Below are 27,953 nucleotides of genomic sequence, written 5' to 3'. Positions count from 1 at the left end.
AAATGACTGGCAAGGACTTTGGCACTCTTAATTTTATTCACATTGTTTCATAAGTTAAAAGTATTGTGTTCTCATGCTGACAAAAATGGATGGCTACATTTCGACAAAGACGATTGTTCCCCCTAATTATGACAGGCTTGGATCCCGGTGGGTTTCCCTCAGTGGAACGGCACTTCCCTACCTCTCCCCTCCCACCACAATGTAAACTAATCTCTTGCAAGGCAGGGGCACACACGCACACCCCCAGGATAGCATGCGGGTGCTGGTAAAAACCACACACGCATCTTTTCCATTAGCAGAAATTTCCTGTAGCCTTTTTTCTGCCAGTGTAATATAACGTCCAAGCAATGCTGAACAAAACATTGATGGATGCCACTGTGCAAAATAGAAATAGTTCTGAGATTCTCTGGTGACGAAAGAAGCATAATAGCTGCACCCTATTGCAGAGAGGTAGGAAGAGGCCGGGGCAAAACTTGCTGCTGGACGGACCCTGAGTTGGACACCGCTTGTGCTCCTAACACAGTTCGGTAATAAGCTTTCCCCGACTTCCTGCTTGCACCTTGTCCCCTGTTGCTAAGGTCTTCTTGAGCCGGGCTATAAATCTGAGTCACAGGGCAGCCTGCTCCTGTAGGTGTACGTACTCGCCTGTTCGTCCCCCAGAACATCAAGAGCGTTGGTGTACGACCTGGGCGTCGGAGTCCTGTAATACATTTCGAGATCGGCGTTGTCAATAGAGGACGCAACAGCCGGGACCTGCTTGCTGGCCGGCGGGTAGTTGTAATTCATAGCCGCTTTCTTCAGCTTGCGTTCCTTGTAGTACTGATAAAAGCTGAGAGTCAGGGAGATGCCCCCAATGATTTCCAGGCAGCTGCCAAGGTACCCGAGGACCAGGCAGTAGCCGACCTGCAGGGTGCTGTTGACAACAACGGGGAGGTTGTCGAGTTCGTTGGTGTACCAGGACACAGCGACGAGGCTCAGCATCCCAGAAATGAAAAGCAACAGGCCGCCCAGCCCGGCTGGCAGGGAGTGGGGCGTCTCTGTCCAGCAGCGCACGCCCAGTGAAGCCACAACCAGCCCGAGGACGAGGACTGCCAGCGACGAAGGCATGAGCCCCTTGGACACTTGGACGGGTTGCTGGGAAAAGTATTCGAGGCTGTCTTGGATGTTGCATTTGGTATCGTGGGTGCTTTCCGATTCCTCGCAGATGTCCCAGAGGCCCTGGTGCTGGATGATGTCAGTTGCCATGCCAGGAATCTTGCTCACGTCCCTCCAGTTGGGCGCCAGTGTGCTGGTCAAGGTCAGGATGAGGCCGCAGGGACCTAGGACGATGCCCACTATCATGGGTACCGGGGTCCGCATATTGCGCCTGAGCATGGAGGCAGAGAAGAGCCATTAGTTTTAGAAGAATTGGGTTTTATGCCCCACATTTCACTACCCGAAAGAGCCTCACAGCAGCTTATAGCCTTCCCTTCTTCTTCCCACAACAGACCCCCAGTGAGGCTGGTGGAACTGAGAGAGCTCTGGAGATGTGTACTGTGAGAAAGCTCTAATAGAACAGTGACTAGCCCAAGGTCACCCATTTTTATTATTTGATGATTTATACCCCGCCGACTGTGCTGACCCATGGCAGCTTCCAATATAATCATAAAACATGCAATAAAATACAATTTATCACTAATTTAACTTTTTAAACTTGTGTAGATAATAGATTATTAAACCTTAAAGCTATAAAGGTTTTAAATCATCAGTTGTGCTGGCTAATCAACTGATTGGTGAATCTAAGAGTGATCAGTTCTTAATATAAATGCATATAAATAAGTACAAATAAATAAATTCTGTTTTGGGGATGGTGAACGCTGTTAAGCCAACTGACTGCATGTTGGAAGAGCAGGGAATCAAACCCAGTTCTCCAGGTCAAAGGGCACCGCTCTTAACCCCTACACCACGCTGGCTCTCAACAGTTTTGAGACTTCTTTCCCTCATGATAGACCCCTTTCACAAGACTATATTGACAGAGATAAAAGCATTTCCTTGGACTCTCTAAGGGTTAGTGTTACCGTGCTCATGGGTCCAATCTGTGGTGGATGTGCCATTTTAGTCCTGAACTTGGGCCATTTAAGAATGCCACAAAGGCCCCGTCATCGGGCCCGCATAAGTTTCTCAGCTCCATGTTGAGGAAAACCTGGAGATTTAGGGAGTGGAGCCTGCAGAGGGCAGGGCTTGTTGAGGGGAAGGACTTCAGTGGGGTATAATGCTATAGAGCAGGGGTAGTCAACCTGTGGTCCTCCAGATGTTCATGGACTACAATTCCCAGGAGCCCCTGCCAGCATTTGCTGGCAGGGGCTCCTGGGAATTGTAGTCCATGAACATCTGGAGGACCACAGGTTGACTACCCCTGCTATATTCAACTTCTGATTGGCCATTTTCTCCAGAGGAGCTGGTCTTTGTTGCTAGGAAATGAGCTGTAATTCCAGGGGATCCTGAGGCCCCACCTGGAGGCTGGCATCCCTAGGCCCGCAGCATGGTTTGACTCTTCTTCCCATCCCCCAAGTGCTTTTTCAAGTGTCCAAACAGTTTGAGTTCAGCTCCAAAATGGCAGCCTCCAACACAGGTCAGACCCATGGATGCTGTAATGTCAAGCTTGGTCTTCTGGGATGTTGAATGCATCCACTAAGCTTGGCTGTTGCCCCCCACAAAACCCATGTCCTCAAACAAGGCCTCCTGTCAACAGGGGAAGCAAACTTTGTTTTTGCCCAAGGACCAAAACAGAAAAACCAACAACAGCTACCACTGGAGATGCTGAGATACAAACAAAGGGGTGGGGAGAACAAATATTGTCCTTGGAGAGACATACTTCATATAGGGGTTGGCTTTTTGACAAGGGCGAAAGCCACAGAAGTAAAACTGCTTTAGAAACTTTAGCATGGAAATTCAGTGGTTTTTCTTTTGACGCATGCACTTAGGAATTTTTATTTATTTATTGAAAACATTTCCGTGCTGCCTTTCCACCCACCTCAGGATCCCCAAGATGGTAAACATTAAAACATTTCAAACTGTAAAACAGTGAGATATTTTGCACATTAAAACAGAATTTTACATATAAAACATACATGTAAAAGATGGAAACCGGGAGAAGGGCCGATAAAAGTTAAGAGTTCAACTTCTAAGACCAACAAAGTTTTATTCAAGGTATAAACTTTCATGTGCGCATGCATTTCAAAAGATACATTGAATGGAAGTTACCAGTCCATGCATACAAGTAGAGAGTGAGCAGCAAATCAGCATATATAATAATAACGGGGGTTAACTGATGCAAGGACCAAATTGGAATAACAGGCTTAGTTTATATGGTCACTATTTGTTTGGGTTTAATTCCAGGGGGAAACATCCGTCTATCTATAGGTTTGGATTAGTATCTGTGGAAGAGTGCAGGAATGCGAAAGCTCACGTCTTAAATAAAACTTTGTTGGTCTTAAAGGTTCCCTGTGACATGAACATCATTCCACTGCTTTAGACCAACATGGCATCCCACCTGAACCTATGATAGTTAGTGGGGACAAAACAAAATAAAAATCTTCCGCTGCTGACAGAAGACAAAGATGGAGACATCTGAATGGCCCTTGGAAGGGAACTCCAGAGTTTCAATACTGAGATAAAGAAGCCCCTTTCTTGGCTTGCCAGCCTCAGCTGGTGGGGGTACCTGAAACGGGGCCTCTGAAGATGACCATAGTGGCCGAGAAGGTTTATGTGAGAGCAGGCAGTCTTTTGGATATGGTGACCACAAGCCGCAGATGGCTTTAGGAGAAATACCAGAGCCTTGAATTGAACCCAGAAAAAAAGTGGAAGTAAGTGTAGATAGAACAAGAACTTATTGTCGGAAGAGTTAAATATGCAGAGCGTGCAGCAGCCAACTGCTTAAAGAAAAAAAACAATTTTATTTATGAAGAGGATCAATTATGTATAGAAAGAGGAGAGAAGAGGCCTGACTATCTAGCTGGCTGTTGACTGCAGACATTCTTCTGTGGAACTGCTGTTCTGGAGGCAAGCAGAGAGGAAGTATACTTAAGCAAACAAGATGTTCCCTTGTTGAGCCAATCAGGACATTAAAATAATTAATTTGAAAAAAAAGCAACAAGAAGTTCCTGATACTAACTTTGCTAAATACACATCTCCAACACCCCCCCCCCCACAGGACACTATATTCTGCTCAATCATGCACACTGGAGAGCTAACTGTGACCCACTCATGCCAGCACATATTAAAGCAGTAGATTAAGACAACAACCTGTGCATTTTCTGGGTCTCAAAGGTGATTTGCGAGCAGGGTCTTGGAGGGGCAGGCAACCTGTGAGGTAGGTGGCCCTGAGAGAGTTCTGAGAGAATTGTAACTGGCCCAAGGTCACCCAGCTGGCTGCACGTGGAGGAAGAGTGTGGAATCAAACCTGGTTCTCCAAATTAGAGGCTGCTGCTCTTAACCACTACACCATGCTGACTCTCCCAAAAAACAGTTAGTTTGTTAGTTAGATTGCTAGGATTCTCTCTCTCCTCTGTCTCTCTTTACAAAGTTGTTTCTATTCTCAATGAAGCTATTTGTTCTTTAAGCAGCCGGTTCCGCGCTCCTTTGCATATTTAAACCGCCAACGTGACACAGCTTCCAAACACTCCCAGGATATCAAGGAGCAAACTTAACACGGTCCGCGGTCCGTAACCGGGCAACAGAAATCCCCACTTAATTTGATACATCCCTCCAAGCTCTGCAACTGCTCCTCCTGCCTAGGTCACTTCCCCTCCAGATCAGACTCTAGAAGAGCTCCCAAATAGTTTGCCCTCCCTTCCGAAAGCTCGCTCTGCCTCCCCTCCTACCACCATGTTTACCCCCACCAGGATAATCCCAGCCAAGGGGGTATGTGAATCCAGACTCTTGCTGCCTCCTCCCAAGGAAACAGCGGTGCCTCTCCATTGGAGTCACAAAAGGTGCGCAGCATGAAAGAGTCCCCCACTTGTGCAGCCCTTGCTTTCCCCCTGCTCAGCTGGCCTGAGTACCCCACTAAAGCCTTCAAGCCGACACCAGCAGCATTACAGCTTACCAAAGCGAGCCAGCGTGGATCCGGCAGGGTCTTGTTGCAGAAATGCCAGCAGCACCTGTCGCTTTGTCCCCTCTGTGCGTCCGGCGAAAAGGAGCTGGCTAGTTTGACCGAAACCTCGGTGTGTACAGAGAAACTCAGCCGGCGCTGCTGCCAAACTCGTTCTGAGTGGTATTTTTTTTTTTTTTTTGCATAGGAAAGAAGAAGGAGGGAGGGGAACAAAAGCTCAGGTTGAACGGTGGAATCAGGAAACGTTGCCTTTTACAGGTGATAGCAAACCGGAGGCTTCAGGAAGTCCTGCCAAGGGTGGGGTCTGGCAGCTTTGAACTGCTTCATAATCACACCTGCCCAAAGAGCGAAGGTGGTGATTTGTCTGGCTTGAAAGATCTTTATTTGGACCGCAACGCGCCGTTAACACTCGGCTCTGCGCTCCTCACTTCATGCGTTCGAAAGGCAGGTATGTAGATTGTAGGGCCGGCAAGCAAAGCAGCAAAGAGGACGTTTGGATCCTTTGCAGATTTCGTTTCATTGCCCGTAAGAACGGTTTTCATGACCCAGAACACCAAACAGACTTTGGAATAAAGACAAACCAGTTATAACCTGGACCTTGTGCGTTCTCCGGGAAGCGTCTCATTCCACCCTTTTCCCCTTTCCTTACCAGCTCCATGGGAGTTGCCAACTGCTCAGCTGGCCCTAGCAGCTGTGCGTTTAACTGCATCTGGCCACGTAGACGTCAGCAGATGGTCACAGGGGACAAGCTTTGAGCGGAAACCAATAGAGGTGGAATTGAAATTTCCTTTTAAAAAAAAGAGAAATATGTATCTCTGTGTTTCTGGTCAGTTGGCAACACGCTTCAATCTCGTGTTGGTTATTGTTTATATGCTGCCTCTTCATAAACGTGCTTTCTATGGTAAGCCTTCAGACAGGGTCCTTTTCTTTGGACAGTGGAGAGATCAAGATCCGATTCTAATTTTTTTTACAAAACTCCTGGTACTCCTCTGTCTTTCCTCTCTGCCTGGTTTGCCCATTCTCTCTTCTAGCCAGTTTGGTGAGGAGTGGTTAAGAATGCGGCCTCTAATCTGGAGAACTGGGTTTATTCTCCCTTCTCCTTCCAGCCAGCTTGGTGTAGCAGTTAGGAGTGGCGGCTTCTGATCTTGCAAGCCGGGTTTCATTCCCCACTCCTCCACATGCAGCCAGCTGGGTGACCTTCTGCTAGTCACAGCCTTGATACTGCTGTTCTCACAGAGGGGTAATATCAGGGCTCTTTCAGCCCCACCTACCTCACAGAGTGTCTGTCGTGGGGAGAGGAAGGGAAGGCCCTTTTGAGACTCCTTTGGATAGTAAAAGGTGTATTAAAAACTAGCTCTTCTTCTAGGGTTTGAGGCTTCTTCAGGTAGTGAAAAGCAGTGTATAAAGGCCAATGGGCAATCACAGCTCTCTCAGAGCTCTCTCAGCTCCACCTACCTCACAGGGCGTCTGTTGTGGGGAGAAGAAGAGAAGGCGATCGTAAGCTTCTTTGAGACTCCTTTGGATAATAAAAAGTGGGGTACAAAACCCCAGCTCTTCTTCAGCTCTTCTCTTCCCTGTTTATCCTCACAATGACACCGTAAGGGCAGCTGGGCTGAGAGAGAGCAGCTGGCCCAATGTTACCCAGCTTGGCTTGAAAGGGGGCTTTGAACCATCCTGTCATTGCTCAGTGGAAGAGCCTCTGCTTTCCGTACAGAAGGTCCCAGGTTCAGCCCCCAGCATCTCCAGTTCAAAGGATGAGGTAAGGGGAAAGACCTCTGCCTGAGACTCTGGATTGCTGCTGCCAGTCTGGGTAGGCAGTACTTGATGGACCAAGGGTCTGATTCAGCATGTGGCAGCTTCATGGGTGTGGGCCAGGTCTCTTTGGTCTGAACTAATCCCCATCCTTTAAAGCTTATGCGACAGACAGAATTTCAACTGGTTCCGGTTCTTATCACTGCATCTCTTTGCCAAGAAAAATAACTCTTGTGAAATTTAGAATTCTTCTGCGGCTGCTTAAATCAGAGAGTGGAACCACCCTCTTGCATTTTGCAGTGGTCGAAGAAGAAGAAGAAGAAGGGCTGATAATTTATACCCTGCTTTTTACTTCCCGAAGGAGTCTCATAGTGGCTTACTATCGTCTTCCCTTCCCCTGCCCACAACAGACACCCAGTGTGATAGGTGGGGCTGAAAGAGCTCTAAAAGAACTGACTGGCCCAAGGTCACCCAGCAGGCCTCGTGTGTCTCAGAGGGGATTACGATCGCCTTCCCTTCCTCTCCCCACAACAGACACCCTGTGGGGTAGGTGGGGCTGAGAGAATTGTGACTGGCCCAAGGTCACCCATCTGGCTGCACGTAGAGGAGGAGCAGGGAAACAGTCTTGGTTCTGCAGGTTAGAGGCCACTGCTCTTAACTACTAAACCAAGCTGGCTCTCATGCTACACGGGGGGTGGAGGGGCATGGTTCAACCAGGATTTATTCAGAATTCTCCTGCTTCTGGGACTCTGTGGGGGGTATAGTGCCTCAAGGATGCATTACTTTGATGAGAGCAGCTTCTCTTCAGCAAATTCAAGGTGTGGATTGAGAAGCTCATCCCAAGCACTGCGATTTGTGAGCTCTGGCAAACTCCAGAATGGGATGCTGGAATCATTGCTGCCCCTTCGTCAGGGCCAAGGAGTGTACAAAGTGTCTGGGAGCTCTGGCTGCCACCAATTGGGTGGTCTGGGCTAGGTGTCTATTGTGGGGAGAGGAAGGGGAGGCAGGTGTAAGCCACTTGGAGACACAGGAGGCCTGCTGGGTGATCTGGGGCCGATCACAGTTCTCTCAGAGCTCTCTCAGTCCCATTTACCTCACAAGGTGTCTGTTGTGGGGAGAGGAAGGGAAGGTGGTTCTAAGCCACTTGGAGACACAGGAGGCCTGCTGGGTGATCTGGGGCCGATCACAGTTCTCTCAGAGCTCTCTCAGTCCCATTTACCTCACAAGGTGTCTGTTGTGGGGAGAGGAAGGGGAGGCAGTTGTAAGCCACTTGGAGACACATGACGCCTGCTGGGTGATCTGGGGACAATCACAGTTCTCTCAGAGCTCTCTTAGTCCCACCTACCTCACAAGGTGTCTGTTGAGGAAAGGGAGGCAATTGTAAGCCACTTTGAGAGACACATGAGACCTGTTGGGTGACCATTCTCTCAGAGCTTTCTCAGCCCCACCTACCTCACAGGTGTCTGGTGTGAGGAAGGGAAGGTGGTTCTAAGCCATTTTGACTCTTTGAGTATTAAAAAACACAGTATTAAAAATACAGCTCATCGTCTTCTAGGGTTACCAACTCCTGATTCTGAAATATCTGGCAATTAGGAGGGGAAGCCGGGAAAGGCGGGGTTTGGGTCAGGGAGGGTCCTCAGCAGGGCATAATGGCAGAGAGAGCCCAGCCTCCGAAGCAGCCATTTTCTCCACAGGAACTGATTTCTGCTGGTTTGGATCTCAGTTGTAATTCCAGGAGATCTCCAGGCCCCACCTAGAGCCTGGCAACTAACGGTGGCAAGGACCTGTTCTTCTTCACCAACTCTCCTTGAGGTTGCGGGGCCATGGGTGATCAAACCCCTTCCTCTTATGGGGCCCGGGACAGCTGCTCCGGTTGCCCTTTAGCGAAGCCTGCTTCTGCTCAGACAAGCCTCTGGAAAACCCTTCCTGTTAACAGGAGAAGACTTGTTTTCAGGTAAACTGGGTTTCTTCAATGGCCAAAGAATGTTTTATTCTCTGGGAACCAGGCCAGGATCTAGGATTGAATCTCACGGAACCCAAGCTGGTTGACTGGAGACGGCGGAAAAAATGACAGCCTGGGCCAAACGCGAGGGGGGAGGAAGGAAGAGAGAGGCCTGCTTACCTTTCTTTCACGAGGTTCTTCAGCGTGGGCCACGGTGTGCTTGAATCCAGAAGTGGGAATACCTCCGTGGTGACCGAATCCAGGAGCAAGCAAACGTCGGGAGTTTGGGAGGACACCGTTAAGCAGAACCCACAAAAGGAGGGAAAGAGGATCCGACACGGCTGAGCACATGATGTTTCTAAGGTGAAACGGAAGAGGTGCCGCGTACGCTAAATGAGGTTAGATTGTGCCTGCCGTTGCAGAACGGTTTCAGGTTGCGCCAAAGCTCTGGCCATGGGTGGCTGCTCTCCCATGGAAAATACGACACCCGGGGAAAGTGGGCAGGAGTTTGGTGGCCTCTTAAAAACTGACAGGGTTTTAGTCCACCTCTCAAGCTCTAACCCATTTTGCTTACCTTATGTATAGTCCACTTCTCTTACTGGGACTCAGGGTGGATCATGCAGAGTTAATCAATACAGTCAACAGGCTGGGATGTCCAATAAACCGTGCAGTAAGTTTTGGGTTGTAAAAATCCATAAGAATTTAATCAGGAGTCGTCAAGACACTTGCTTATTTTTGCTGCAATTGACTAGCAAGGTTATCCTCTGGAACGAAAAGTTGGTCTCTGGTTCACATAGGGATGCCAGAGCCCCTGGTGGGGGCAGAGTCCCCTGCTTAAAGACGTCATCTCTGCCGCTGATCAACTAGCTAGTGGGGGGGGGGAATACCCCCCCAAATGAGGGAGGATCATCTAACATTTCAGCAACATGTCTGTGTGACCTCAGCGTGACCCAGGAGTGATGTGGGCACATTAAGGATGTCAGGGTGATGCTCTGGTTTTGGGCAAAATCTCTATGGTGGAAGCTAATTCTGCCATAGAGTTTTTGCCCTAAAGCCAGAGCGTCACTCTAATATGTCTATATTACTTCCGAGTCACATTGGAAGTCATGTGTATGTCACTGAAACATGCAAAGAAACTCCCTGCTCCGGTAAGCTCACCCACCATCTCCCCTCCCCCCCAGCTACCTGGTGGGTCTGGCAACCCTAAGTTCAAAACTTGCATAGGCTACAAACTCATTGGGTAGTCATTAGCCAACTACTGATCTCTGACCATGAAAGCCTGATTACAGCGGTGGCCTCTAATCTGGAGAACTGTTGTTAATTCCCCACTGCTCAACATGCAACTAGCTAGGTGACCTTGGGCCAGTCAGTTCTCTCAGAGCTCTCTCAGCCTCACCTACCCCACAGGGTGTTTGTTGTGGGGAGCGGAAGGGAAGGTGATTTGTCCCTGCCATTCCTGGAGCCAATCTTCACATTATCTCCTCCAGTATCCTCACTGGCTCAACAGACTTCCTGCTTTTTGAGATCACTTCCTCCCTGCTTGTCCAAGGAACAGTTGAACCAAAGAATGGCTACAGACAACAGCTAGCTAGACAGTTAGGTTTCTCTCTCTCTTTCTATACGCAGTTGTTTCTCTTCATAAATAAGATAATATTATTATTCTTTAAGCAACATGTGCTCTGCGCTCTCTACACATTCCAACTCAGCCAACATCCACTGCCTGGCAAAGAATGGGAGAGGGACAGCAGCAAGTCTTCTAGAGCTGAGTTTGTTAACCTTTTCTTGACCAAATTTGTTTCCTTCTGCTGGGCTCTTTTTTCTCCTTGCATCTTTCTTCTTTGGTTCCATTATGGAGTGCTTCTTCCATAGGCTAATCTTAATATCCTCAGTGTACGCAGGCCTTCTGTAAAGATGGGGCGAATATATGAGCACGTAAACTGTTCGCAGCCAGACCAGGTGAATTCTGGGCCTAAGTGGACGGGATCCAGAAGATGTCTTAGTTTCTCCAGTCAAGTCAAATTGTCTGCCTTGCGTTTTCCAGTGTCTGTAGTTTCTGCTTTCTATAGGGATGCCAGTCCTCAAATGGGACCCGGGGATCCCCTGGAATTATAACTTGTCTCCAGACTACAGTAATCAGTTCCCCTGGAGAAAATGGCTGCGTTGGAGGGGGGACTCCATAGGATTATCCTCCACTGAAGTCCCTCCCTGTGCCAGATCCTGCCCACTCCTGGCTCCACCGCCAACATCTCCCTCTCCAGGCATATCCCAACCCAGAGCTCGCAACCCTACATGGAAGGGGGTCAGGAGTATGAAAATTAATGCCTGATCTTACTCAGGCTGGTCCCTGGTTTTAATTGTTCATTGTGAACCATCTTGCTGTAACGTTTCTGATTGAAAGAATGCCTACTGCCTGGAGGGAAAGATGTGCTGTACTTTTAAGAGAAGTTCAGTACAAAAGCCAGCTTCTCTTTGGGTACCAGAATTCCACCTCTGGCATTCTTAATACGAAGAAGTCTTCTGTGTCCAGCAGAGGGCAGCAATGGATGGAAAATTCATCAGGCTGGTTACAATGCAAAAGAAGCCATTCAGGCAGAGTCCAGAAGCAAGGCATTCTCCACCTGGAATGCAAAATTGTCACTAAGCTATTATGGGATATTAGCAGTGCAATCCGAAGAATACTCCTTCGGGGTAATTCCCACTGAATAAACCTGAGTAGGATTCGGAGCAGACCTGCTTGGGGCTGTTTTAGAAGACAACCTTATTGTTTCTGTTTAGGGGTTCCATGACATTTTGCAGCCAGTGTGCTTCATAGGGAGACATATCACATTCGACCACCACAAACACCCTTGAGCCAACCTCAGCTTGTTCGTGTGTGTCCTGCTTGCCTTGCACAGCTGTTAAACAGCTTTGTAGCTGCATAGTTGGTGTGACGGTTGAACACTCGCATAATTTTATGGTTGGGGGTCACCAGAACATGAGGAACTGTATTAAAGGGTCGTGGCATTAGGAAGGTTGAGAACCACTGTCCTAGATTAACATAATGACGTGTGACACAGGGAAGCCTTAGAGATGATGCACAGTGGCAGCATTTCTGGCTATCATGGAGGTAGCATTTCCAGTTGCATCTACTGCCATGTGCTGTCAGGGAAAGGACTGCTGGCAGTCCAGGTAGCTGTAAGCACAGGTTGTGGGAGAGTTTGTAAGAAGGTTTGGGGCATGAGGGTGGGCCAGAAAGGAAGTGGTGGACAGAACAGTGGACTCTCCTGCTGAAGTCCCCTCCCTAGGTTCTGAAACTAGCCCTGGCAGTTTTTGCAGTATTTTTTGCAAGTTGTGACAAACTGTCAAGGGTTAATTACTAACATAGCCTGAGAACCTTTGAGTGACAAGCTGTTCAAATGGAACTCTATGGAGAAAGTCAACTAAGAAATAACAGTTGGAAACTGACAGTTGAAGAGACAGTTAAGCACTGACCGTGGACTGGAAAGGAGGCTGAAGGAATGAGTAGATCAGGGAGGTTTCTCATTCAATCCAAAAGGAAGGGTGATAGCTTCTAGCAAAAATAAGTGATCCTTCCCAGTTAAGGAAAAGAGCATCTAGTACAAAGAAGTGTTCTTGTCTTGACAAAAAGTGGAAATGGCTCTTAAAGAGAGGAGTGATCCCTGGCTTGTGTAAAAAGGAACTTGGTTGTATGTTCTTGGCATCTAAAATTTACATGTTGGTGAAATACAGAAACTGAAAAGAAAGCCTCTCTCAAAGTTTTAAAGATATTTTTGAATAAGACCGATTATGCCCGGGGCAGGTAATCTGAGGTGGTGTCAGGAGGGCAGCCTCGATTGTGCACGACGCTGCCGCCATCCCAGCCCTGACCCAGCACAGTACCCCGGAAGGCCCGCAGTAAGGGTGCACAGAATCTTTCATGTTCCCTGGGATGCTGTGGGCACCACCAGGGGCTAGGTCGTGCCAGTGCCTTTCTCTGACCTATGGTGTCCCTGCAGGTACACCGCATGCCCCTGTCAGGTTAGGACTCATAGTAATGGGTTTAAACTCCGTGGAGAACAATATCGACTAGATATCAGGGGAAGGAGATTCAGAGTAATTCAGCAGTAGAATCGACTGCCTAAGGAGGTGGTGAGCTCCCCCTCACTGACAGTCTTCAAGCAGCAGATACTTATCCTGGATGCTTTAGGTTGATCCTGAATTGAGCAGGGAGTTGGACTAGTTGGCCCCTTCCAACTCTGTGATTCTATGAAACTATCTGGCATTTATGTGAATACAAATTTCCCTCTGTTTTATTATTTGTTCACCTCATAAATCCTACACCTGATTCCACTTGACTTTTTCTCTTCCAAGTTACATAAAGCATTTTGTTTCTTTGAAAACTTTCAAAAGCCTCTCATGTGCCATTTCAAAAGCAGAACCTTTGAAGGTGATTTTGTTTCTTCTCTCAGTTCCCTGGGCTGGGTCAGCATCAAACAAACAAACAAACAGACTGAGTGGGACAGCCACAGACAATCAAACAAGAAGAAAACAGATAAAAGGGCTGCTAAATAAGAAAGAAGACAGAAGGGAAAATCCTGCATATAAGGCAAGGAAGAGGACAAGATCATCAAACAAGCATATACTTGTACGGCCTGGCAAATGCAATACCCTCTTCTTTTCTGTATGAATATTTGGGCAAATATAAATCTACGTTTTCATACCTTCAATTCTGAGTAGTGTGAGGCTTCAGTGCCCTGCAAAGCCAGATTGAAAGATATAAAATTAGGGATATCATGAATGCTTGTTTAATTTGCATAATGTGCACAGACAACAATCCTGCTTTTTTTGAAACAGCAATCAGGCTGTTTCTGCGCACCATGTCATTTTTCTAACCCAGAATCCACATGCCCTGCATGCTACTTCTGAACATTAATGTTCTATTCAGAAATTCTAGTGAACAGCTGTTCCTATGTTTGCCTTCCTTGAATTTGTCTAACTCAGTGATCCCCACCATGGTGTTCACGAACGCCACCGTGGCTGCCAGGGTATTTCCTGGTGCCTACACCTTTCCCCCAGGGCTTTTGTTCACCAAACCAAAGAGACAATCCTGGTTTTCTTGCATCTCGGTGGAACAGGATGGGCTTCAGAAGACCCCCACAGAGAATCACCATTATTTCTGAAGGGATGATCCATTCAGAAACAGGTACTCCATCGTTTGGTGTGGTGGTTAGGAGTGCGGACTTCTAATCTGGCATGCTGGGTTCGATTCTGCACTCCCCCACATGCAGCCAGCTGGGTGACCTTGGGCTCACCACAGCACTGATAAAACTGTTCTGACCGAGCAATGATATCAGGGCTCTCTCAGCCTTACCTCCCTCACAGGGTGTCTGTTGTGGGGAGAGGAAAGGGAAGGCAACTGTAAGCTGCTTTGAGCCTCCTTCGGGTAGAGAAAAGCTGCATATAAGAACCAACTCTTCTTCTTCTTCAAAGGGGAGCCTCCTGACATTCTGTGATTGGTTGTACAGCAGCCATCATGTGATTAGTGGGGTCCACTGATCGCAGCCATCTTGTCGGTCTTCAGAATCCAAGATGGCCCACGAGCTCAACAAGATTGGAAACCCTGATTACCTCTTTCTAAAACCAATAAACCAGAAGACATCACCCCTGAATGCAGTTGCAAATTCCTTGTTAGGTATAGAAACACACACAGATTCTCATATAACTAGTTCATCCTTTCCCCCAAGTATTTTCTCACACGTGTGTCTCTACCTCTTGCACGCTGGTGCATATTATTACTGCTTTTATTACGGAAGGTCATTGGGCTGCTAGCTGTTGGAAATGGCCACATTCCTCTGCACCTCCTGAAAGCCAGGCAAAGTGAAGCTGAAAATGGAAGTTAAATTAATAGGTATTAACATCAAGAAAAACCTGGAGAGCAACTGAGCTGCCTAGGCGTGATCTGACAGACATGCTGTTCTGGCATAACGCCGTGCTTCCTCAATGTTTCTTCTTGGAGGCTTGCAGCTAAAACCCCTGCGGCTCGTGGACAGGATCCATTAAATTAATTGTTCAGGGACTACCACCGATATTAATCAAATGATTTGTTTCTGGCTGTCTGCCAGGTCTAGAAAATGAAAACGAGTTTGGAGAGCCGAAGAAAATGTAGCGGTTTGCCTCAAGCCAAAGTAAACCTAAACTGTGGTCCAGATTAAGTTTGTGGATGAGCACCAGGGCAGGGAAACCAACTTCTGAATGGGCTGCTTCCTGAAAGAGGTGTGAGGAAATAAGGAAGCTGTTGAGCAAAGTAGAGAAGATGATAGTCTTTGGGACAAACCTACCCCCTAGGGCTGTCGTTGGGCCGCTGGGTGCCAAGCTAGAGGCAAAAGGAAATTATATAGGGGGCATTGGCTGAGACCATGTGGCTCGCCAGCCCAGCCACATTCATTTCAGAGTGGCCCACCAGGAAAACAAGCTACTGACCACGGGCTTAGAGAAAATTGTAGCTTTCTGGCCCTCCTGCATCACCACAAACCTGGCTCAGAGCACAGGAAGCGATTAGAAAGCTTGCAAACTCCACAAAGAAGGCAGGCAGTCCCTGTTTTTCAGCTCTACGGGGGAGGAAGCATTTTTAGACGAGGGAATAATAAAGGAGAGAGTTTTTAACGGGGGTGTAGGCAGGAATTAGTGCAAACTTCCAATGACATCTCAGTGGTCAATCCAGATTGGCAGGATCACATTTTCTCGGGGTGTAATTCAGGCCTCGTCTTTGTGAAACGGCTCGGTAAGGGACAGCGTTTCTGCCAACAGGACCATTTTGTTCGGAGATGCCTGTGTGAAATATCCATGGGTGGATGACGAGCACATTGGCTTGATCCTCCCCGTAAATAACCCAAATGAGACCTGAAGTGCCAGAGTTGTCAGGATATAATTTGAAGCATGTGAGAAGCCCAAGAAAAAGGCAACCTGGCTTGATGGGCTCCCTCCCACTCCAAGTCAAAACTCAAACGGAGCTGAGGCGTAGATAATAATAACAATAATACTTATTTATTTTAAATAATCGTGATTGAAATGTTCTGTATTAACAGGCACTGTGGGATTTGAGGGCTATGGAATTTTCCCAGACAGGTTTGCTGCCCCTCTAGGCCAGTCTTTCTCAACATTTTTTACTGAGAAACCCCTGAAACATTTTTCAGGCCTCAGGAAATCCCAGAAGTGGGGCGATCGGGCAGAACATGGTTGGGAAGCAGAGCTGTGGACACGCCCACCTGGGGCCCCTCCCCTTCCCACCCCCTCCAGGCCCATCATCGGCCATTTTGGGAAAGGGGTCGACATGACCATATATGGTCATATCACAAAAAAAATTGTGAACACGTTTTCAAAACATATAAAAAATTAACTCCCACACACTCAGGAAACCCAGGACAACCAAGACACCTCAGGGTTTTGTGAAACCTTGATTGAAAACATCTACTTTATAGTAAAACAATACAGCCTTTGTAAGTCTTAAATGCTGCTTAACTGGGAGTGACAGCATGTTGGCACACCAGGCCCCACTTCCACGTTTATCGGGCGGGGGGGATTGCCAACTGGGGCCAGGTAACTAGAGTTGCTAGGTTCTCTCTGGCCACTGGTAGAGGATGGGGATGGGTAGGAATGCCACAAAATTTGAGAAATCTAAAAATTATCATTATAAAAATCTAAATACGTTTTATGGCACAGCACTCAACAAGGTCAATTAACAATGCATTTAAATGTCATTAGAAAATATTCAAGAATGCTATGAGTACCCAAAAATAGATTCAGGTGTGTACCCATGTTGGTCTTCCCAAGACAATGGGACAAAAATCATAAGAGTACAGGTATAAGGGGAGAGTAAATTAGTAAACAGCATCACAACAAACTAATTTACTACCACAGTTGCCACTCGAAGGTACATTTGAGTAAAAAGTGAATCCTTGAGACAGAGATGTTGGGGAAAGGGGGTCAGAAAAGCAGGCAGGGGCTCCAAACCCCGCATCAACAAACACGTCTGCCCAACGGCCGGTTGTTTGTGTGATGTAAAAAATTACGTGCAGAAATGCTCCTGACTGCTTGATAGCTTTTTAGCCTCCCTGTGGGAAGCCACTCCACGAGCCCTTGAATTGTCTCGTGGCTCAATTTGGAGCAAGGTCAAAGAAGCAAACGTTTCTTAAAAGGTAACTGAAGCAGTGGAGTGGTTGCCGGTTGCCTTGCAGGATAACCAGGATCGGTGATAAACTGTCCCGTCAGGAGCTCTCAACGCCTTGCCTAATTTCTCTCCTCGGGTTCAGGAAACATTTCGGCAGAAGATATCCCACAGGCAGTGCTTTTCCTGGCATGGGGAGAGGGCCAGGGGGGTAGCTTCATCTGCTGTAACAGGGAGGGGTTGTGGCTCAGTGGCAGGGCTTCTGCTTTGGATTCACAGAGTCCCAGGTTCGATTTCTGACATCTCTAATGAACAGGACAAGGTGGTTGGGAATGTGAGTCCCTAGACGCAGGGGTAGTCAAACTGTGGCCCTTCAGATGTCCATGGACTCCAATTCCCATGAGCCCCTGCCAGCGAATGCTGGCAGGGGCTCATGGGAATTGTAGTTCATGGACACCTGGAGGGCCGCAGTTTGACTACCCCTGCCCTAGAGAGCTGGTGATCGTCCGTGTAGACAACACCACCCTGGACATTTTCATGGGCTCATGTCAGAATGTTCCCAATTCACAAGCAAAGCAAATTACGGAAATTGGTATTCCTACATGTTTGAGTTTTGGATGGGAAGGAGACCTTTTTTTTTGCTCCCCCTTTTACAAACTCACTCTTGGCTGCTTAGTTCAATCCAGAGAAAGTATGGACAAGTTTAATTTTTGATTAAGGTTATAAGCCTATGCGTACTTAGTTGTATGGTCACCAACTTCCAGGTGCTGGTTGGAGATCTCCTGGGATTACAATTGATCTTCCAAGTGACAGAGATCTGTTCACCTGGAGAAAATGACCTCTTTGGGAAGTGGATCCTGTGTCATTATATGCCAATGAAGTCCTACCTCAGGCTCTTCCCTCAAAATCTCCAGGTATTTTCCAACCTGTAGTTGATACTTACTTACTTTGACCCATTGAATTAAATGGGATTTATGGCTGAGTAAACTGCATCAATTCACGCCATCCACTAAAATAGGCCTATTATGCACAGGTGTTTCCCCTCACTTTCACCATGCATGTCTGTTGGGTTTTCTTTCATTCTGCATTGATTTTCGTCCCTTTAGCATTTACCTCGCTTTCTGGTTGCTTTTCTCCGGCTTATCTGAGAGTGCTTTTGTACTGATTTAAATCTTGTTTCACTTCCAAACCAAAAGCATACAGATTCCCTCAGAATTTCCCCCTGCCCTTTTGCCACCCCTTAAAGATCAGTCCCCCACCCACATCGTGGTCATTCCGCCAACTCTGCACTTTCCGTCATCCTCCCCAATTCATCGGTGTACAAGCTCTATTGATTACTTTTTCCCCTCATTGTTTTAAATTTTAATTTTTGTTAAACAAGTAGCCTGAGTCTAGAGATATAAGACTATCGCTAGTCTTGAACTGCTGAATTTAAAAGAAATATGGAGGAAAGTTTAAAAGGAGCTGCACGAGGATTAATTCCCTGCTGGTATTGACTTGAAGGGGGGATTGGCAAAGAAATAATACATGAAGCTGGAGAACAGGGGAGAGGCAGATAAAAGAAAGATCGGTGGGTGAGTGGGAAGGAAAGAAGGAAGTGAGGAAAGAAGAAACGAAATGGAGCTACCAGGAGAAGAGAAAGAAGAAATAGTTTGGGGAAGGGGATACAGTAGGAAATGAAGTGATGGCCCTCCAGAGGAACAGGTTGGCCCCTGTGTGAGGCAGGATGCTGGACTAGATGGACCATTTGTTTGATCCAGCTGTGCTATCCTTATGTTCTCAGAAATCACCTTCAACTTGACAGCGCTTTCCATCACCAAGTACACCACCAGCTATTGGCCTTAAGCGGTAAACAGAACTTCCATGTCCAGAGGAAATATACCTCTGAGTATCAGGTGCTGGGGATAAAAAGCGGGAGGAAAACATCACCTTCCTGCACTGCTGTTGAGCCTCCAGAAATCCTTGACTGGTTGCTGTTGGAAGCAGAATTACTAAATTCAGTGGTTTGGGCCTGCAGTTCATTCTAAAGTTCTGGGTTACTATCCGGGTTTTCTTTCTCTCTTCTCCCATTTAATATCAAGTTTATAACCCTCCAGCAATCTGCAAACACACTTCCTGGTGCTTTTCTGTTCCTGGAAAGATTAGCTGAATAATACAGAGCAACAGAATTTTCAAAGCAGGACTTTGTACTTTGCAGTGCCCGTTCCATGTCTTTGCCCAGGGAGGGGCGGACAATTCATGGAGCTTGCCTTCCAGAGGGTGGCGAGACCTTTGGCTACCGGATGCATTTTTCATTTTAGTTCCAAAGCACATTGTTGTTGTTGTTGTTTGAATTTATTTCTCACCACTCTCGGTGGAGCCGGCTCGTGGCAGGTTACAAGATAAAAATAAAAATTCAAAGTCCCCTAAAAACCACACTAAAATTACAACAATTAACAGAAATACAGAGTCCAACGACAAGCACGGTGGAAAAGCAACCCCCCACCTACCCAGCTGGGGACTAGGGGAGAACTGCTGGGCACCACTGTTAGGGGAAGCAGATGCTTACCTAATGCTTTTGGCCCAGAGCGGTGGTGAAAAATTATATTTGATACTGTCGCCAACCTGCAGGTGGTGTCTGGAGGTCTCTTGGCATTACTACCGATCTCTTGATGTGAGAGAATCTCTGGAGCAGGGATTCTCAACCAGGGTGACACCATGGGAAGTTAGAGACAAACCTAGACCAGAAAATACAGACTGTTTCCCTGGTCTATAGAGACGGTTAAAGCTCGGTGATTATGTTAGACATTCAGCCGTGTCCAACTCTTGGAGATCCTATGGGTCAACTGTCCTGACGTCTTCCGATCTTGCGCCACTTCTTTTAGTTGTAGATGTTCTGGCTGGTGTCGATTTTGATCGTGTCTAACCACTGTGCTCTTTGTCGGCCTGGTCCATTGACTAATCCTAGCATAATTGCTCTCTCAATTGAGTTGGGTCGCATGATGTGGCCAAAGTAACTGAGCTGGAGTTTTGTGACTCTGCCTTCCAGTGATTGTATCAGGCTTTTTGCGCTCTAGTTATTTCCTTGCTTGTGACTTTTGCTGTCCAGGGCATCCGCAGAAGCCTTCTCCAGCACCAGAGAACACTTAAACATAGGCTAAAGCCTACATGAACTATTAAAATCTCAATTTTTAAAAAATGGACAAGGAGTTAGCTCTTGGATCGCTTCTAGGCAGGCTCCCGGAGGGCTGGTAATTCTGCATTTGACCACTTTTGGAAGCTCATGCAAGCAGTTGTTTCACAGCACAGCATTCCACCGTGACACACATTTGGGAAATCATTTCCTCTGTTACTTCTTCTGATCTGGGGATTTGCTTGCTTCTTACGATCCAAAGAAAAAATGCCCAGGCTGAAGATCCCCGCTGGCAGTGGCTGCTTGCAGGTTGGTGGTGGCAGTGCACAAGGTGCCGGAGAGAGGAAGCTGCAAGCAAAAGCTGGTTTCATGGATTGTCTTTAGGGTTGCCAACCACCAGGTGGGGCCTGGAGATCTCTTAGAATGATGACCACGCTAATTTACAGAGATCAGTTCTGCTTTAGAAGGGGGGAGGGTCTATGGAATCCCTCCCTTCCCCAAGCCACTCCCCCAATAACTTCCCCATTTATTCTCTCCTTATATCTGTACTCTTATGATTCTTGTTCCATTGTCTGAGGAAGTGTGCATGCACGTAAAAGCTCACACCTTGAATAGAACTATGTTGGTCTTAAAGGTGCCTTTTGACTCGCATTTCATTCATCTCAGAGCTATCAATCCTTATAGTCTGGTAGTTGAGAGATAGGGAAGAATAAAGGTACTGTACTTTGCCCAAGTACCACATTGGATGGTCGGAGAGCAGACTGTGGTACACACCTTCTCAAACTTGCTTTGTATACAGGGCAAAAACGATACTTTGTCTAATTTACGAAGCACCCGTCAAGTTTGGAGAGCATAAGCCAAACGTGGAGAATTTACAGGTTCAGTTCCTTAGAGCTACTCTGTGAGCCTTGAGGTGTGATTGCATTCCTTATTGCCTGTCTTCCGGCTGACCATTTGCCGAAGAAATCCATGCTTTTGAAATGCATTTACGAGCAAATGGAAGAAAGCAATACTCCAAAAAATCAACAGTGCTCCAGCCTCCAAGTGGGGTCTGGGAATCCCCCGGAATTACAGCTCATCTCCAGATTACAGAGATCGGTTCCCCTGGAGAAAATGGCTGCTTGGGACAGTTGACTCCATGGCATTGTGCCCTGTCCCTGTTCTCCCCAGGCTCCATCCCCAAATCTCCAGGAGATCCCTAACCTGGAGCTGGCAACCCTGACCCCCTTCCCCTGCTGGGGACCAGGGGGGCTTGGCAATTCTAGTTCCAGTGCTGTTGATGTTTTGGATTACAGCTCTTCCCTTTGCTTGGAAATGCCCCTTTTAATACTAAAGGGGCAAAAACTAGAGGACGGATCCTTTTACAGTCGGGAGCGGACTTGGGCATAATTCAAGTGAAGGATTTGAGATACCGATGACTAGAAGACGCATGCCGTGGCACGCAGGCCTTGTTCCCCTTCAATTTTGGATCTAAGCTTCCTACTAATTAAGAAATACGGAAGCTGGTTAAGAGCACCAAAGCGGAGGGGAGTACATTTGCATCATACCATTTATCAGCAGTCCCTGTGAGTTTTCCTTCCAAAAGGTCAAGGACGTCTCTGTGGCCCAGGTGTGATAGAAGCTGCATCCTATGTGCTGTGGCAATATTTTAAAAGAAGTTAGAGCAGATATAATTATTCCACGCTTGGCTATGGTACCTGCCATTCAGTAGAGCAGCTAGTAACCCTTTTCTTTGTACATAGCCCTGAAAACGTGGCAGCATAACCGTTGAGATGAGCTCCCGGCTTTTGAAAGAACTCTCTGAGCCAAACATTTACGGCTGCTACATTTTGTCTGAACGATTAAATGGCCTAAAAAGGTATGTTGACTTTCTTGTCATTGCCCCTGAAAATAAAGAAGGGCGTTAATGCTCAACATTGATGTATACACCTTGACTCTGTTCAGGGGTTAATTTCCCAGCCTGGAGAAAGGCCTTCTTTTAAAAGGATATCCTGCAGGTGGTAATGTGACTCCCGGCTGCTATCTCAATTAAAGCGCTCTCTGCTTTCTCTATAAACTTCAAACCAGGAATGGGGCTTCTGTTCTGAAATGAATACTCCTATCAATCATAGAATTCTCTTGGGTAGACGCCTTCAGCTGCGAAGCAGACGTAATAAAACATTTTACACTTGTCTTGCCAGTTATGTTGAGTCTCCCAGAACGGTTTATAGATAGCTATTCTTCCAGGCGCTGGGGTACCGGCAAGTGAAGTCTAACAGGATGTAGCTCCAAGAATGTAGCTCCTGCCATGACTGCTTGGTGTACCAGCCAGCTTCACACTATAATGGCTGTATCACATGGTCCACTCGTAGCCTATTTGAGCTAGCACCGTCCCCTGAGAGCAGGGCCTTTTCAGTTGCTCCCCCAATGGACTTTGGGGATTAACAAAAATCCCACCAACCTGTAATTTAATCACAAAAATTAGGGTGCAATTCTTTCCTACTGAAAAAAAGAGAGACTTCTGAATATACTTGTTTAGGATACCTGTAGCTAACTTTCAGGTGAAGCCTGAAGATCTGGAATTAGAACTCCCCTCCAACCAGTGTGGTGCAATGGATAAAAGAACAGCAGACTCTAAACCGGAGGTCTGTGTTTGATTCCCTTCTCCTCCATCTGCAGCCAGCTGGGTGGCCTTGGGATAGTCATAGTCCTCTTTAGGCTGTTCTCACAGAGCAGTTCTCTTAGAGCTCTCAGTCCCACCTACCTCACAAGGTGTTTGTTGTCGGGAGAGGAAGAGAATGCAATTGACTTGCAGGTGGCGACTAATCCAGTAACGACGCTACCCCAGTTTTTTGGCATAAATTTGGCCGCAGCCGTTTATTAACAGTAACACACCCTCCAACTGAGGGTTGGCCCGATGCTAGTAAGGGAAGCCTGACCCCAGTCAGCCGTCCGGCTGACAAACTGTGCCGTGGCTCTCCGGCTCCACGCCTCACTCCCAGCCGGGAGGATGGGATGGTTTTGCCACGGCAACAACGCGGGAAGCAGCCGGTTGGGATCCAACGGGCGTCCGCCTCCATTGGATCCCCCAACCGCCTGGTCTCCCGGGCCCCTGGCCTCCCAGCCGGGTAGGCCGCGCCCGGTTACTGACCGGTCCCTTACGGGGACCCCCTGCCCCAGGGATTCCCGTATGCAAACGGGATTCCCCGCCAAACCAGGCTCCCTACTGAGCATCCCACCACAAAACAGGGTTAATCTTTTAATCCTGTTTCCGCCAACCCTCCCGAAAAAACTTGCTTAACCCCGCCTTAATGGCGCCCAACCATAAATGACAACCAGTCTTGGACAAATGAACTCCGTCGGCTCGAAACACATCTGGTGACCGGTACGAGATGTCCGGATGCTGGACAAAGCTGCCTCCCAACGCGATCACCGCACGACGGGCCACCTTGTTCGCCTTCTGCTTTGCCCAGTTCACTTTAACCGGCCGTTCCGCATGACGCCAGACAAGCCTGTCCAGCATATCGGACCACAGCAACCACGTCTTAGGAAGGCGTTGATGTAAAACCTTCAAATCGGCCACAATGTTCACACTAAGCTGCCGTCCGGACATTCCTGGCAGATCATTCTCGCCCAGGTGTATAACCAGTGCGTCCGGCGCACCCCGGCGATGCACTTCGGATGCTATCACCTCCAGCAGCGCCGACCATCGGAGGCCCCGGTGTCCCGACCACCCTATCCGGCAAACATCCTGCAGGCCAAGGTCACGTCCCCAGCTCGAAGCCGCTGCGAATCGCCCTGCCCAAAACGGGATGCTGTGCCCGACGATGATCACCGAGGCTGCCGGAGAAAGGATACCTGCAAAATCGACATGTTAGGAGGCCTGCCCCGGCCGTATGTAGGCCGCGAAGGCCCGCGACCTCCACCTCCCCAGCCGCTGGATATCAACAGACGGCTTCCCAGCCATGTACGCCTGGGTGGCGGCCCCAATCCTGAAGGAATGGGATCCGTACCAGGCGGCCCGGTGCCCCACAGCTCGGAGACATGCCCTCATGATGGCCACGAACTGGTAACGCGACAAGCATGTCCCGTCCTTATGTAACAACAGGGGACCCGGAATGGCGGGCCTAATGTCCAGGTAGCGGGACACGCTACGAAGAGGGCAATCCACTTCCCCACGTAAGGCTGGCAATAAGATGTGTGCCCCCTTCCCGCGCTGGTCACATTTCGAGCGCCGGATGTGACATGCGACTCCCTCGTCGCCTAATTCGACGTCGTCAACCATCAAACAGGTTGGCACCCGGGGAACCCTGGAATGTGGCACCAGCTCACCCACCCGGAATGCCCCATGGAAGGCGGCGCAAAAAGCGGCCGTGAACAAGGTGACCTCAAAACCCGACCGTCAGACGGCGGGTAATTTGGCCAACATCTCCCTCAGTAATGGCCCTGTTATGGGGCGCGCCTGTCCGGCTGGGCGGGGACGGCCCTGCTCCATCCCTTGACGGCCTGCCGTGCCAAAAAAGACCTCCCAGGATCCCAAGAGCCGACTGCCTTGCTGCAGAAGGAGAGCCCCGCCAAGGCCACCCTCATTGTGCGGTGGGATAACCCGCGCCCCTTGAGGTGAGCCAAGAAACGTAAAACTGTCTCTTCCTCCATGGGCCAAGCCGATGACCAACCGGCCCCCTGAGCGAAGGCCAAGAACTCAGAAGCTGCCCCTCGGTAAGCGCGTCGTGTAGACGCCGCCAGGGATGAGAGGACTCCGTCCAGAATCACTCCTTGCCAAGGCTCCATAGATCGTCCGGGCAATCTTCCGGATCCCTGGCCGCCCCGGGGGCAAGAAGACGAAATCTCTCGACCTGCAACCGAGAGAGAGCATCGGCAATCCCGTTGTCTACACCTGGCACGTGACGAGCTCGAAATGATATGTTGTGGTCTAGGCAAGCCAGCACAAATGGCCGCACCAGCCGCATGACCCTGGGCGACTTAGACGTCTGCTTGTTCACAATGTACACCACCGCTTGGTTGTCAATGAAGAACAACACCTTCCTGTTGGCGAATTCCTTCCCCCAGAGCCGAACGGCCACCAACACAGGGAAGAACTCCAGAAAAGTCAAATCCCTGAATACCTCAGGCGGCCACGCCTCCGGCCACCTGCCAGAACTCCAACGGCCATCATAATACACTCCGAACCCACTGCCCCCAGCGGCGTCGGAATGCACTTGCAGGGTCCGCCCATTAGGGAGCGACGTATGCCATATGGCTATGCCATTAAAACGTTCCAAAAATTTCTCCCACGTCCGTAAGTCCTCCTTGACTTCCGCCGTGATGCGAACGTGGTGAAATGGCCTGGTAACACCTCTAGTGGCATGAGCCAGTCGAAAACAGAAGGGGCGGCCCGGGCTGACGACCCGGCAGGCAAAGTTGAGGTGCCCTAAAAGCACCTGTACCTCCCTCAACGTGCATTTTCGCTTGCCGATCACGGCAGCCAACAGGCCCAGGAGAGTAACAATCTTTTCCTTCGGGAGGCGGGACGACCCCGCTACCGTGTCCAGTTCTATCCCCAGATATGTGAGAGTGGTGGAAGGTCCCTCCGTTTTTTCCACCGCAAGGGGAACGCCAAGCTCCTGCATGACCCGCTGAAAGGTGCCCAACCGCGTCGCGCAAACGTCAGTTCCCCCTGGCCCCGCCAACAGGAAGTCATCCAAGTAGTGAACCACCTGGACGAACCCCCCGTCCGTCCGCACGGCCCACTCCAGGAAAGAACTGAACGTTTCAAAAGCCGCGCACGCGACGGAGCAGCCCATCGGCATGGCCTTGTCTACATACCACTTATCCTGGAACCGGAATCCCAGTAAGCAGAAGTCCTCCGGGTGAACCGGCAGGAGTCGGAAGGCCGATTTCACATCGCATTTCGCAAGCAATGCGCCCTTGCCACAGCCTCGGACCATGTTGACAGCCTCATCGAACGGGGTGTACCGTACGGCACATAACTCCGGGGGAATAGAATCGTTCACTGACTTGCCCCGTGGAAAAGACAGGTGGTGGATGAGCCGGAATTCTCCCTGTGCCTTCTTGGGCACAACGCCCAAGGGGGATACCCGTAGATTGGAGAGCGGTTGGCGAGCAAAGGGCCCCGCCACACGCCCGGCGCTGACCTCCTTCTCAATCTTGGCGGCCACCACCTCCGGCATGTCCCGAGCAGACTTGAGGTTCCCGCTAACGGATGCTGTCCGTTCACCGGTAAACGGGATCCGGAAGCCGGAAGAAAACCCCTCCACCAGATAGCGCGCAGCCGCCCGATCTGGGTACCCCCTAAGCCGACGGACCAGCGCCCCCAAATGGATTGGCGAGGGCGCCAGACAGGCGAGCGCCTGTTGCTCAGGCGGACTTTTGTGCTGCTGAAGGTGCGGCGGCTCCCGGTCCTGCGTCCTTCTTGCCGGAGGACCGGGCTCCACGAAAGGGAGGCGCCGGAGCAGGGGCCTGGAGGCAATTAACCATAGTGTGACCCCCACCGCACGCCTCGCACCGATGTTCAAACCGGCAACGGCGCCTCTTGCAACCGGTCCGGTTGAAATCCCAACAGACCAAGCCACTGAGCTTACGTGGGGCGCCCGAGGGAGCGCTTCTTGCCTTCTCCCTCCTCTGCCGAACATTGGGACCGACCTGCATTATCCAGGCGTCATGCAGCTTTAGATCCCACCTGGTGGAGGCGTTGTGGGAAGCAAGCTCACGGAATTCCTGGTCGTATTCCATTGCGGCCTCCTCACCACCCAGCTCCCAAGCCTCCAGCACGTGGTATAAATGCCGAGTGAGGTGCCAACCCCGTTCAGGATAGGCACCGCAGATCAACCCCTGAAATTCGGTGTAACCCTTCAGCCAATTGAGCATAGTACGCTCAGCTGGCGGGAGCCTGGCTTTCTCCCTGTCACCCCGCTTGCCCGTGTCCCCGCTCTTCTTGCGTCCCTTTACTAATTCGAAGAGGTCGACGTAATACCCGTCGAGGACCCTCTCACGGACTTTCACAGGGAGATGAACCCCAGGAGGGGCCTCCCCATCCTTGAAGGAACCCGGAGGTTCCCGTCTCCGCAGGCTGATGCCAGCCTCGTCCAGTCGCCACTTGGTGTCCCGCCTCCGGCTCATCATCCAAGGCGGTATGCCCGGGACAAACGCCCCCTCCATCCAGTACCATCCATCATGGATGGTACCATCTCCTTCATCCCAAGAAGAAGACTCACCAGAAGCCGGGCTGTGTCTGGACGCCCGCCTCCGCTTGTGTGCTCTCCGGGTGCCCGACCGTAGCCTCCGGCTCCTTCGCAGCGCAGCAGGTGAACGACCCCTGGAACCGGAACTGTCAACTGGGCTGGCCGAAGATGATGTCGGACCCCGCGTGCCCCCAAGGCGCCGCGCCCCGCGGCCCTCGTAGTATGCCTTTGCCTTGGCGTAACCAGCCCAAAACTCTGCAGACTGGCCCGGAGCCGAGCGTTCCGAGGAGCTAGACCCCCGAGGCCGCCTGCGGGAAGCAGACGGACCCCCGCCGGATCCCATCCGCCGCTTGCGGGAGAGGCCCAGGCCCTTCACCCCTGAACGAGGTGATCTGGATCGCGACCGGCTGGCGCGCTCCAAAGCCCGTCCCCGATGACGCCCAGGCCCCCGTGGCGGGGAGGGAGTGTGGCGCCTAGATCCGCCCACCCCCCTCACATCCCTCCGGCCCCGATCCCCGCTAGAGGAGGACCAGGAGGATGCTCCACCCACTGGCCCCGTGCCCACTCCGGGGGCAGGGCCCCGCTGCCCAGAGCGCCGTGAAGGACCAGGCTGGGGGGAAGTGCCAGCTCCCGACCGGCCACCGCTCCCCCTGTCAGGGGAGGGGGCTGGGGCCCCGGTGCCTGAGCCCCGCCCCCCAGTGGCGCCCCGCCTCCGCGGAGCCCGAGGCCTG

The 27,953-nt window shown here is 49.8% G+C and overlaps 2 protein-coding genes across 2 annotated transcripts in view; one reads left to right on the top strand and one right to left on the bottom strand.

The window, feature by feature from the left end:
• DCTN6 (dynactin subunit 6) overlaps positions 1-27,953 on the top strand; it is a 240,542-nt gene that overhangs the window by 55,698 nt on the left and 156,891 nt on the right. The window lies entirely within an intron of this gene.
• CLDN23 (claudin 23) lies at positions 18-9,135 on the bottom strand. The gene is made up of 4 exons (XM_077345658.1): positions 8,967-9,135; positions 5,742-5,879; positions 5,087-5,247; positions 18-1,366 (listed from the first exon to the last, which is right to left on the bottom strand). The coding sequence occupies exon 4, from the start codon at positions 1,357-1,359 to the stop codon at positions 595-597; it is 765 nt and encodes a 254-aa protein (XP_077201773.1). The 5' UTR covers positions 1,360-1,366; positions 5,087-5,247; positions 5,742-5,879; positions 8,967-9,135; the 3' UTR covers positions 18-594.

Source organism: Paroedura picta, chromosome 7 (assembly GCF_049243985.1).
Source record: "Paroedura picta isolate Pp20150507F chromosome 7, Ppicta_v3.0, whole genome shotgun sequence".
NCBI lineage: Eukaryota > Metazoa > Chordata > Lepidosauria > Squamata > Gekkonidae > Paroedura > Paroedura picta.
This window is presented reverse-complemented; position numbering and strand designations above follow the sequence as displayed.

Bases quoted from the DNA above. Each gene is read 5' to 3' on its own strand.
- CLDN23 (XM_077345658.1), bottom strand. From the start codon at position 1,359: ATGCGGACCCCGGTACCCATGATAGTGGGCATCGTCCTAGGTCCCTGC.